The sequence below is a fragment of the Aspergillus pseudonomiae genome (assembly GCF_009193645.1).
Source record: "Aspergillus pseudonomiae strain CBS 119388 unplaced genomic scaffold BDV37scaffold_48, whole genome shotgun sequence".
Classification (NCBI taxonomy): Eukaryota; Fungi; Ascomycota; class Eurotiomycetes; order Eurotiales; family Aspergillaceae; genus Aspergillus; species Aspergillus pseudonomiae.
Window position 1 is genome coordinate 33307 of NW_022476040.1, and position 12764 is coordinate 46070.

Consider the following 12764-nt stretch of genomic DNA (forward strand, 5'->3'; position numbering starts at 1 on the left):
ACTCATTCAACCTTAACGTCAATCTTATTAGGATCTACCACGGATTAGCATCAATTGACCTGGACCGCGAATGCTATGGACAGGAAAGAGCCATAGAACCAAAATAATCAATCTCCACACTTACAAAAAGCGACAAAATCCTTGATATGCTTCGCCTTATAAAAGGGTGCTGGATAATACCACGCCGCATTTGGAATCGTCACATCTACCAACCTCAGCATGCTTCCGGTGATAGTACTAAAATACCAAGCCAAGTACCTCCAATAACAACAGAAAAGTACTTCGCATCGCCCTTCCACCCACAGTATGTCGTATGATCCGACTTGACGAAAAAGGACTCCTGAATTGTCGATGGGGGGAACTATAGCATCAATGATCAGATTGATATCAACTGCGGGGCTACGGAGTCAAAATCGCACGTAAATATTTCCTTCGACTTCCTCCCAGGTAGTGGTTTCGGCGAGCAGGGTGCCGTTTATAGTTGCTTTTGCAGTGGGCATTTTAGTAACGAGTCTGGGAAACAATCGAGCTTGGTTGATTGAAGGCTGGTAGTAGCAAGAGGAGGGGTTTGTTGCTTAGTGGTGAGGTTGTCAACCTTCCCCGCATTATTTAACGATGCAAGAGCTCATTAGTCAGACACTTCAGGTGTCCTCATATTGAGAAAGCATGTATTAAACCATGTTAATCTAGGGAAAAGCCCTGATATTTCTCGCCCATGTAAATGTTTATATAGAGCACCCGATGATACAATATCCTGGGTAATTTGATTCATAGGGTCCAGGGATCCATATATAGGAATGCGGTCACTTGATATTTAAATGAGAGGCCAATCAGAACGCAGAAGCCTGAACAAGCACCACAGCCATAGAACAATAAAATAAATTGCGGAGAGAATCATAATGCATGATAATACAGGAATTATCCTCAACTTGATCCCGGTGTGATTGAAGTATGTATATTACTAGCTAGCAGAGGTCATCGGTGAAACTTCGGAGTCAAGCATTTGGGAAGGCTCGGGACCAGCCCTAATTGCTGTATTATGCGGAGCTATAAATCATAGGGCAATGTCGATCGTCCCACTTAGTACTACGGATGGCCCCAGGATGGCGAACTACTATTTGATTATGGTTACATCGACTATGACTTAGTATAATAAGTCGATAGTTTTTGACCGGCTCAAGCCGCCCAGCTAAGTGAAGGATTACGGTGTGTTAATATCAAGTAATAGCTGCTCGATTGCTTCTGCGCCTGAGTGCGCGGATGGCACCATGCTTATCGAGTGCCTACTGACTCTGTATTGTTAAGTGTTGTCACTCTAGGGCCAGCGATGATATAGTCTTCAGAATCTGCACTCAATACCGACATCTAGCAAAAGCCGAATCCAGGACAGAAAGGAGTTTAAAACCAATATAAATGCGCAACATCACAACAAAAGAAGCCGGAGGACAATGCAGGCACTACAGGTCTTGTGTGATTTTAAACGAGGGCAGTCCTAACTTCTTTTGCAGACTGCAACTAACCTACTTGTGCTTGCCCAGTAGGGTTGGACTGTTGCTCGTTAATCGCTTATTGACTTAGTACTCAGTGATTCTGTCAATCAAATTTTTCATGATTAAATCGAAGCTTGACCAAAGCATATAATGCTGGCCTATTAGCGAATGTAGGTGTGATCCCCATCCCATGCAGATATATCACAGCTTAGCACCTGCTGCAGTCAATAGATAGGAAAGAACACAAGTATTGCAACAAGTGGGAGCTTAATAGACAGGTGTATCCCAGTAGTGGCACTGACATTAGTCTTCCACTCTAAAGAATGCAATTCTTCATGTAAACGTTGGGAAGGGCGGATCTAACTCATGAACACCCATGAGGGTTGTGGCGAGACCTAGTTGGTATATCAGCTTTACGAATTAGCCCTACTACCAATACAATTACAGATGTTAGCCAAAGTACACCTCAGAAACATGGCTTCCTGGCTCAACCATGAGCGCCATGTATCACGGATCAGGATTCCAGAGGCTATACTCTCTGGATGTGGTAATAGCCAGTTGCTATCGAGACTCAATTGTTCCGTCCCTTTATTAAGTAATGAGGGCTGCCATCTGCTTGGAGTTACCTGAAGCTAAGGTCAACTCCAACGTATATCATTTACTGGGCGTCTTTTGAATTATGAGAATGAGAGATACTCCATGACTGGCCACAGATTCTGCAAGACACGGCGCTGTGGTATATGGTGTATATTGAGAGATAACACTATAGGTAATATTACGGAGAGTACTAAAGGAGCCGGCTTTGCACTGACTCAAAGTGCAGCTAGGATGCCACAACGCACGGTAAATAGGGTGGACTGTGCGAATTGAGCCTCCTTCTCAGCATTAGTGCTAGTTCTACATCCGAGCATTCGATCACACACACACATATGCCATAATTACTATGTTTTACCTATATATCAGCTCTAGAATCAACGACCTACCAATTTGGAATGCATTACTTATAAGCGAAATGGGATATATTCTTGGCTTTAGAGTATTCCTCGGTTCTACCGTCGTTTTACAAAGCTGCCCGAGGGCAATATTAAGCACTCCCCACAGTTTACCGAGTAGGGCCGCACCGGGTCGCTCCGTACATTAGGAAATTACTAGAAGTGGGACCAGGGCTGAGATCCCTTGGATGTCCTTCGAATCAGGAACATAGCATAGAGAGGGTGCGGAAGGAGGGAGGTGGGTGGTAAGTGGCTCGGCTATTTGGCTATTGCTGTTTGAACCTCGGAAGTGGGAAAACAAGACGAAGATAGATTATACTAAAACTAAAGCGGATTAATATATTTGTAAGTACGGTGTTGCATCCATCTATCATGTATTATAGGAACGTGACCAGGAGTTAGCCGAGCACACCTCTTAGACAGGAACGGACCCATACGGCGCAGTCACTTTGCATGTTCTAGTAAGACATTGTCCCACTGAGAAAGAGAAGCTAATGCCAAGATTCGATAGTCCAGGTGGATCCTCTGCGGAGAATGATATTCTAGATGGTCTATTCGGGGGTCCAGGGGTCCACAATGCGCGCATATGAAAGTCCATCCTGAGAGGTACTCGCCGTTCCGTGGAATATCTCATACTGTGGATGTCGCGATGGGTTGAAACTGTGACAGGGATTTTAGTCACTTATTCCTTAGGGAGGTGGTCTTTGTTCTATTAGCGCTTCGCGTAGTGATATTATATTGTGCGACTTAGAATTGGTTAACGATCGCAGGTCAGTAATCCTTCGTCGCCATCGGCAGAAGATTTCTCTTTCCCACCCGTTGTCGCCGACTGTTTCTTACCTACTGGAGTCGACCCCTATCTCCCCTTAAATTTCCTTTCCACTACTACACGACGAGAAACGCTGAGATGGGGCGACTTATGAGACCTACCGCCATCCAGATAGTTATATTGGCATTGGCAGCGGTTCTTGGAGTTTCTATCTGGTCACTCTGGCTAGGAGTCAACTCTGATAGAGACAATATCCATCCGCTACTCAATCATCTAATCCCCGCTGGCCACTGTGCTTGTCAGACTTCTACTATCTTTAAATGTGGCAACTGTCTTCAGTGTCCCGTCCAGCCATTTCATGACACTACTTCCTCGTCCTTTGCGCCTCCCGCGCGGTCTGCCTTTGATCCGTCCGAGTATTCTTACAATGACACTCAATGCACCAATTTGTTTCCCGGTCTTTTTGAAGATCCTCTCCGAGCCCAGCTATTCTGGACAGCTAGACATGGAATTAGCAGGGCTGATGTTGAGAATATCAAGATGGTAGATGGCATGGCTAGGGTAGCTGTCTACCAAGGACGGCTGTATGTTCATAGAGCCCTAGCCAAGGGGGAGGATCACCGGCGTAAGATCCTGGGGATCTTGGGTTCAATTCATCGCGCCTTAATCTCGGCGCCACATACGATCCCAGACACAGAAATCATCTTCTCTATAGAAGATAAATTGGCGGACGTCGCTGGACCAGATCATCCTCTCTGGGTATTGGCCCGGAAGGCTACCGAGGAGTCCGTTTGGCTTATGCCGGATTTTGGCTTCTGGTCTTGGGGCCACATTGATAGTCGAATTGGGCCGTATGACGAGGTAGTCAAGCACGTGGAAAAGAATGAGCTCCCCTGGGATGAGAAAGAGGATAAGCTGGTCTGGCGCGGAAAGCTTAGTTTTGCTCCAAAGCTACGCCGTACACTACTTGAGATCGCACGGAAGTATGCCTGGGGTGATGTAAAGGAAGTTGAATGGAAGAATAAGGCCAACTACCTTAGCATGGAAAAACATTGTGATTATAGGTACATTGCTCACGTGGAAGGTATGGAGACTTTTATCATTCAAGTATTATACATATCGAGGAGGAAGCCCAGCTAATATCTTCTAGGTCGTTCTTACTCTGCATCTCTTAAATATCGCCAGGCCTGCCGATCGGTAGTAGTAATTCATAAACTGCAATATATCCAACATCACCACTATCTGCTAGTCTCGTCCGGCCCACAGCAGAACTTCGTTCAGGTGGAAAGGGACTGGGCCGACTTGCCACACAGGATACAAGAGCTTCTTGATGACCCTCTCAAGGCTCGCATGATTGCAGACAACAACGTGAAAGTATTTCGTGAGCGATATTTAACTCCAGCTGCCGATGCATGCTACTGGAGGGCGTTGCTGCAGGAATGGGCCACTGCATCGCCTGAGATTACCGAAACCATGACCGACCCAACCAGTGCTCCAAACAGAGGGATTCGGTTTGAATCGTTTTTACTACTGGATCCCAACAGTATGATGCGCTTTGGGGCTTGAGATTAGCGCCCATCCAGGAAAGCACAGATACACTACCCCATATATAATCCTCTGCACCAAGAAAGCTGATACATACGACCACAGGGTGTGGAGAACAGGGCTTCCCGTCCGCTCAGCCGTACTTAAGCCACACGCCGGGACGTTAGTAGTTGGGTGGGTGACCACCAGCGAATCCCTCCTGTTGTATGTTTTTCTTTTTTATCTCTATCTAGATAGATAGATCCATCTTCTAGGGATGTTGGCCTAGCTCTGTTGCTGCAACGTCTACTTGGACGGGTTGCCCTGTGCAGGAAGATGCCGCAAGACGGCGGCTTTTCTCATGAAAATATTCTATGGATCAAACGGCCCGCCACTCTCAAACCACTCGATATACCCTCTGCCATATAGTTTATAATAGATACCTACTTTACATCGTCTTGTATCTCTTCTACTAATTAAATGGCTTTCAAATTAACTACTGATCAGAGAGCCTTGCCAGGCTTAATGATCGCCCCTAGTAGGGCTACCCCGCACAAAGCTGCAGCCTCATCTTTGGCTAGATACAAAATTCCATGATATAACAACTCCCACTGTAGACAAAAGAAATGTCGGACTCGGACGAACTTTGTTCAAACTGCACGAAAGTTGACTTCTACACCCTGTTCACGGGGCCTCGTCACTTCCCAGGAGATGGCTTCGACCAACGAGCCAGAGTCAACCTTGGCACTCTCGCGGAAACGAAGGCCAACACAAGATGCCCTGCCTGCCGTCTTGTCATCCATGATTTGTACGCTGGGGGCCAGCTGACGCATCCATGGGAGCACTGTGGGGATGAGGTGGATCCTTCCCAGGTCCAGGTTGTTGCCGTCCCAATGCGCGGTGACTACTACGAGGATATGAAGTACTCCGACGCCAAGAGGAATGACATGCTAGCAAAAAATCTACAGATTCGTTTAAGTGAACTTGAGGGCTGTTCTCCAGATTTGACCAGAAGGATCCGTCGCCATCAAATAGGTCCTGGCATTCGGTTGTTGTCTCCCGATTCGGTGGTCCCTGAGAGAACCCTGATCAACGGTTTCCAGGCTACGGACAGAGAAAATAATCTGACTCATACACGAGTGGATGAAGACATGTCGTGAGAGCCACAAGGATACTTGCCATCACAGGGAGGAACCAGGTGCCCAACTGGCAGCGGCGCGGCTGGACAACATTCGATTTATTGATGTGGCAGAGCGAAAGCTGGTGGAGCGCAAGCTCACCGAAGTGCCCTATGCAGCGCTGAGCTACGTATGGACGCAGTAGCACGCATATTATGAAGCCTTGGGGCTGAATTTGCAGACAGAAGCAAAGATGGAAATGTGAGACTTCCTAAAAAATATGCCACAGGTAATAGAGGATGCAACTTTTGCCTGCAAACCGCTTTCCATTCCATATCCTTGGGTCAATCCGTACTGTATAGATCAGCACGATGACGACAGGAAAGCCGCAGAGATCAATTCAATGGGTCATGTCTATCGATGTTCCAAGATCACCCTCGTTGCGGGGAGCCCAGCAGCCTCCCATCAGTCCTCGGATACTAAACACTGGGGTTTAGCTCTCGCAGCATGAAACGAGGATCTCGGCCAAACACAACGAACCGAAACCATCGGTGGCCGGAGATACATTACCAGCTTACCGTCCATCACGAAGCAAGCCCAGCTCTCATCATGGAACCAACGATCCTGGACAATGCAGGAAGGCGAGTTAGCAACTCGGGTGGCTTTCTTTGGCGCTTATGATGTATCCTTTGTGTGCGGTGCAGGCCATTGGAGAGAATCCCAACATTCGGGAAAATATGGCCATGATGCAGATATACCCAGCCTAAACCTGCATCCTGAGGCGTTCTACATGCTATCTGGCTATAACTGGCTGAGTGCATCCGGATGGTGATTCGAAGATTATGATCTAATCCTTGCGATATACACCGGGCGAGATATATCCCTCCAATCTGATAAGCTGAATACCTTACCTTAACACCAACGCCGCAGTCAGCAATTTTCTCCATCATCTGCTCTCCCTGTTACTCCACGTGATCGATCATTCAATTCTACCGCCCGTCGTCTTGTGTCCCGTCTGCCTCCCTGCCTATCTCAAAAAACAGCACCGCATTAACAACCACCACCACCACCACCACCATCACCATGTCGTCGCCCGCTGAAAGCTCCTCCATCGAGAGTGGCAAGCCTCCTATCCCATCTTCTCCCCTCCTCCGCAGCAATTGTTTTACTCAGTGAACCAGGAAATACTCGCCATGAACGCTCCTGCCTATTTCGAAAAAGACGATATTGCGCCAGAAACAGGACACCTCGTCTCCAGAAGTCTTGCTGTGGATGGGGATGAAGAAAGGAAAGGGGTGATTATTTCGTTTAATCCTCTGCACCAAGTATTGTCGATAAACATGCCTATGGGTATCCACGAGGTGGTTCACGACTGGGTGACAACCGAATTCAAGGTTACCACTGTGCTGAGTGGATTTTTTACCGGCGAAGAACTTGAGAGTTTTATTGCTTTCCCATCAAAGGGTAAGAGAATTAATATTCTGTATAAGATAACTATACTAATAAGGTTACGATAATTTGCCCCACCCTACAACAATACATACAAAGAGGCGGATACTACTATAGAGTTTGAAGATATACCGTTGTCAATGGTCAGAGTTGAGGTTGGTTACTCCGAATCTCTACTTCTTCGCGACCAAGAGGTCTGGATTGTTCGGGGAGCCCCCCACGTCAGAGCCATGTTACTGGTAAAGTGGAACATCCGCAGAAACAACCAAGTCGCCGGGTACCTGGAACTACATCGTCCTGGGGTAGCCAACCCTCCTCGTTTAGTGAGTATCAATTATATTAACCCTTCTGGTGACTTTATTGTTTATACAACGGCTAACCAATGTTCTTCGTTGTAGAAGATCTTCCCCCCCGACACCCCCCAACAGTATTCAATGTTCACAAGGGCTGATTTCTACCCTAACGGGGTAGTCCCGGTCGGGTGAAATCCCGATGACATCTGCAACCGGAGCCTCGACAAGCTAAGAAATAGAGCCACGCGTGTAATGACAAAAGTCGGCTTGTCCCCAGCGCTCTAGCTGGATACGAATTGGAACGATTTATCAAGGTCCCCCACATCGTATATGCGGGGTCCGAACTCAACCGCCGCGGATTGGCATCTGAGATGTCGAAACGGTTGGCTCTCGGGACGTCGAAAACACGGCGTCGGGCACGTGCTTACTTGGCATGTCGATCTGTAGGACGCCTTAAACATGATATATTCCCTCGGTAGCTTTGGGAGGTGTGGAAAGTGATAACAATAGTGAAATCGGCGACGGACTGGATATAATGGAATTTAGGAGTGGAGAGTCGGCAAATCCGAGAAAGAGACCGCATCCCACGGAAGACGAGAATATCAACGATGGCGGGATGGTTACTGCTGCGGAAGGCTTCTTCGAAGCACTTTGTATGTAGTTCTGGGATTTTTGACGAGATATAACTAATAGCTTTTAAGCGGAGGCTGGTGTCACCCATTGTTTTGTCAATCTGTAAGTTCTTCACTATGTGTGTTCGGTATGTGTGCCTAACAGATAACAGAGGAAGCGACCATCCGGCCATGTTGGAAGCGATGATCAAGGCAAAGCAAGGTGCGATCTATCGGGTACTCTTAGTGAGCAGATGACTTAGGCATAACAGAAAACTGGTCCAAATTCCCGACCATCATCACCTGCCCTTCTGAATTGGTTGCCTTATCAGCAGCTCTGGGGTATGCCCAGGTCACGGGGATTCCGGTATGATATATCAGGGGTTCATCCATGCTCTTATACTGAAGCAATTTAGCAATGTGTCATTGTGCATGTGGACTGCGGTACTCTCGCCATGGGACAATCTGTTCATAACGCCTCAGTGGGCAGAGTGCCGGTTTTATGTTTTGCTGGACTCAGTCCCTTCACCCAGAACGGCGAACTTCTCGGCTCAAGGACGGAGTATGGCTCACAGGAAGTATGATTTTCGGGCAGGCTGACTGGTTGTAGATTCATTCATTGGCTGCAAGATGTACCCGACCAGCCGGCAATTGTTCGGCAGTATTGCAGGTACTCGGGGGAGATCAAGACTGGCCGTAATATCAAAGAGATGGTCTATAGAGCGTTGCACTTTGCAATGTCCGACTCCAAGGGACCGGTATATCTTACGGCAGCAAGGGAGGTGCTCGAAGAAGTACGCACTACGATCTAGTCTAACACCAAATATGCTAACGGGAATATTTAGCACGTAGAAAGGCGATTTCTTGGGGAGGAGACACTCAGTCCAATTGTTCCCAGCGCATTACCAGAATCAGGTCAGACGTACTTTGGAGATCTCAATTTTCAATATTGCTGACGGCACCAGAGGTTGAATTTATTGCAACTGCGCTCATAAATGCAAAGAAACCACTTGTTATCACAGGATATCTTGGGCGTAATCCGCAAGCGCCGCCCTTATTAGCAGAGCTATGCGACAAGCTACCAATCAATGTCCTTGAGTCGGTTGGTTCCGACATGAGCATGCGTACCGATCATGAAGCCTATCTCGGCGTTACCATCACCACACACCCGGCAGTCTGTGAGGCGGATGTAATCTTGATACTGGACTGCGATGTGCCTTGGATCCCTACCGCTGGAAAGCCACGAAAGGGTAAGAGACTCGCACCCAAGCCAGGTATACTACTTGTTGACTGTCTAGGCACAACGGTCTTTCACCTTGATGTCGATCCACTTAAGCAACAAATGCCACGTACGTACCCATCCCAATTCAATCGATCGCCTTACTAATCATCTGTAATCAGTCTTCTCGATCAACGCAACTCGCAGGCTAAAAGTTAGCTGTGAGATTGCACTCCGGCAACTGAATGCCTTTATTGATAAGCAAGACATTGACAGAGCAAGCTACACTATGGCATTTGAGGCACGCGCGAATCGCTATCTGCGCTGGAGACAGGATCTACGGGCCCGGGAGTCTCCGTCACAGGACGGTATGATCCGTGTGTCATATCTGGCCTCTAGACTGCGACACCACCTTCCAGATGATACTGTTTACCTTGTTGAAGCCGTTAGCAACGCAGGCCTCATTATTCAGCATCTTAACTTGACAAGGGTATTTTATCTGCCGGATTTACCATATAACCGCTAACACGGCTTCAGCCAGGAACGCTCGTCGGAAGCGGCGCCGGTGGTTTAGGATGGGGAGGCGGAGCGGCACTAGGTGTGAAGCTGGCCAAGCCCGGCGCATTCGTCTGTGCGATGTGAGTATCGATAATGAGATCATGACAGCAATAGCCTAATGAAGTGACAGCGTCGGGGATGGCACATTCCTCTTCTCGCAAATGGAGAGTGTCTATTGGATTGCTAGGCGGTATGATCTCCCATTCCTCCTGGTCGTGCTAAATAATGGAGGATGGAACGCACCGAAGGTGTCAGCTTTGCTTGTACACCAGGATGGGTTGTCTTCCAAGTCTAATAGACGCGGTGAGTCCATCATTACTTCTTCGCCGCCGAGGGTGAAACGCTGTCATTAGCTCAGTATCGAACAGCTAACTGAGGCTGGTATAGACCTTAATATATCATTCGAGCCATCACCCGACTACCCAGGGATTGCCACTGCAGCGGGTTCGGCTTGGGGTATCACAGTGAAGGAACAAGACAGGCTAGATACAGCTATTCAGGAAGCTGCCAATGTTGTCCGAGGAGGCAAGTGTGCAGTCGTGGAAGTTTCGTAAGTGACACGAGTCACTAAGTGGAAACAAGGCTAATAGCTGCAGAGTTCCTTCAATATGGAAAGAAGATTGAGCAAGATAGAGGCTATTAAACGCTCCTGATGCTACTTAGATAGCTTGGAATTGATATTGTGCTTAACATGCTATAGTGTGATTAAGGCTCACTAATGCCATATTTCTTTTTTGATTGACAAATTGTGTCCCCAAAAGGGCATAAAACAGGCATTGATAACATAGCAATACCCAGATGAAGTCAATACACGAATGATAACCAGGGTGAGGTATTATCCTAATAATACATCGCGATCTGTGATGTACTTGGCCACATAAAGCTCATAGAGCCATGAATTTAGCTACGAATGGTGTTTACGAGTTTCGAGTTGAGAATATCGATCGCGCCTGGTGTCTCTATCCATGCCGTATGAGTGAGCGTCAGATATTTGTTCACTCTCTCCACCATGTACCGTGGCGTAGGGCTCTCGCTGTACATCGCATCGAGATCATCTTTTTGACACACAAACTTCCGCCATAAAACAGGAGCCCTCCTCTGAAGTTGCTCAAACAAACTGTTGGCTTGCTCCTCTAACTCGTAAATTAGCTCACTGCGCACTTCATCATCTAGGGCCCTGCGGTTCGCAGCAACGACCGGACTCCAAGGTACGAATGACAGAATCAGATCTAGGATCTCACGAGGAAATGTAGCGCCAAGCGCGAATACCACTTGATCAATCCTCCTTAAGTCCAACAAGAATTTCACTTTCAGGAGAGTTAAAACGATCATGTAGCTAGAATTGACAAACCCGGCACCGAAGTTGTCAAGGCGTTCGAAAGGATCAGCGTTCTTGATCTTACAAGACATCAATCTTGAGAGGGCATTAATATTACCGCTCGATGCGCGGACCGTATGCCACCATTTCACGAAATCGTAGCATTCCTGGTCCTTGTGTAGACGGGCCATCAAGGCAGGGATGCCCTCCCATAAGCCCGCAAATTCAGGGCCGCATGATTCGAACATATCCATGGAGTGATTAAGCTGTGCCTGAACTGATTCAACATGCTTGATCTCAGCCATGGCCTTAATCAAATCCAGGCGTGCTTCTATGTACTGTGGCGCCCACGCCGAGACTTGATTGGTGGCGATAGGCAAGACATAACCATCGTTGATCAACGCCTCCTTTGTTTGCTCCAGATGAATGCAAGACCTCTTTATCGCCATGCAAGTATTTTTATGCCATGGGAGATGGAGTATCCGGTGTTCGCTGCTACAGTATGGCACCAGCTCACACTGATCGCACTTGAAGAGACCAGATTCTTTGCCACAGAGACAACAGCCAGAAGGAAGGGTCGTGGGTGACATCTTTGAAGTTTTGAATTTGGAGAGCAGGAAGCGATAGCAATGTGGCGGTTGAAGATTGAGTATTGGAAGAGAAGGAAGGAAAGCACAGTGAACGCACAGTCTATCGACTTCGTATTAGTTGGTTAGTTAGTTACTGTTAGCTTATATAGGGTGTCTTGAGTAGATACCTCTGGTGCATTTCAGGCCCCACCTAAACAAGTACCTTTCCAAACAAAGCTACATTGGCAAGACATAAAGCATACATGATTTAGCATGGTTCCTTTACCTCAATAAAGAACATAATCCTTAGGAAACTGATGTCTTCTCATGAGGCTATTATCCTTTGTGTCTTGGACTTCGATCACTAGGAATTCAAAGATAAGTTCTTTAACGCGTTCATGTTACAAGCGTTGTTGATAAGACTCACACCGCCTGCTACACCTAGATAGGACAACACGTCTCGTCGCCCGGGCGGTCAGTATCTGCCGCATTTTTGTCAACAGCCATTCCACAAACCGCCTTTTCTGAAGGTGGTTGAGAGGGAAGTATAGATATACAATCACATTCTGATTTATCACACTAATAGTAACAATTAACTCGGAAATTCCGATAAGGACGAAACTTAATATGCATATAATTGAATACATCTTTTCAACTGCAAGACAGTGGAGTTTACAGTCTTTGAATAGTAGCTATATATAGGACAACTCAACTGTCATCTGCAGAGGATATATATTCCGAAACGGATCGGTGTTCATAGTATGTACAAGATTGGAGTGAAGTTCTCCCCAAAGGTTTGACTTTTCCTTCATATTGACTAAGTTACATCCTGAATCCTACAAGTCCTACAAGGG

At 47.1% G+C, this 12764-nt stretch overlaps 5 protein-coding genes across 5 annotated transcripts; 3 read left to right on the forward strand and 2 right to left on the reverse strand.

Moving 5' to 3' along the window:
• Positions 1-2: 2 nt before the first annotated feature.
• BDV37DRAFT_284456 (DUF427 domain-containing protein) lies at positions 3-500 on the reverse strand (the record flags this gene model as incomplete). The annotated part of the gene is made up of 4 exons (XM_032087497.1): positions 3-34; positions 125-205; positions 259-361; positions 420-500. 4 exons carry the CDS (start codon positions 498-500, stop codon positions 3-5), a joined length of 297 nt encoding a protein of 98 aa, XP_031939969.1.
• Positions 501-3389: 2889 nt separating this feature from the next.
• Positions 3390-4817, forward strand: BDV37DRAFT_272663 (DUF821 domain protein; the record flags this gene model as incomplete). The annotated part of the gene is made up of 2 exons (XM_032084913.1): positions 3390-4335; positions 4402-4817. 2 exons carry the CDS (start codon positions 3390-3392, stop codon positions 4815-4817), a joined length of 1362 nt encoding a protein of 453 aa, XP_031939970.1.
• Positions 4818-5401: 584 nt separating this feature from the next.
• On the forward strand, positions 5402-6098 carry BDV37DRAFT_284458 (uncharacterized protein; the record flags this gene model as incomplete). The annotated part of the gene is made up of 2 exons (XM_032087498.1): positions 5402-5931; positions 5963-6098. 2 exons carry the CDS (start codon positions 5402-5404, stop codon positions 6096-6098), a joined length of 666 nt encoding a protein of 221 aa, XP_031939971.1.
• Positions 6099-7086: 988 nt separating this feature from the next.
• Positions 7087-10647, forward strand: BDV37DRAFT_284459 (putative thiamine pyrophosphate enzyme; the record flags this gene model as incomplete). The annotated part of the gene is made up of 15 exons (XM_032087499.1): positions 7087-7357; positions 8115-8288; positions 8337-8370; positions 8420-8469; positions 8519-8613; positions 8663-8808; positions 8857-9040; positions 9092-9161; positions 9212-9496; positions 9545-9595; positions 9648-9955; positions 10003-10103; positions 10154-10326; positions 10411-10573; positions 10620-10647. The coding sequence occupies 15 exons, from the start codon at positions 7087-7089 to the stop codon at positions 10645-10647; spliced, it is 2133 nt and encodes a 710-aa protein (XP_031939972.1).
• Positions 10648-10810: 163 nt separating this feature from the next.
• On the reverse strand, positions 10811-12285 carry BDV37DRAFT_154593 (zinc finger MYND domain-containing protein). The gene is made up of 2 exons (XM_032079041.1): positions 12099-12285; positions 10811-12031 (listed from the first exon to the last, which is right to left on the reverse strand). The coding sequence occupies exons 1-2, from the start codon at positions 12107-12109 to the stop codon at positions 10924-10926; spliced, it is 1119 nt and encodes a 372-aa protein (XP_031939973.1). The 5' UTR covers positions 12110-12285; the 3' UTR covers positions 10811-10923.
• Between the last annotated feature and the right edge of the window lie 479 nt (positions 12286-12764).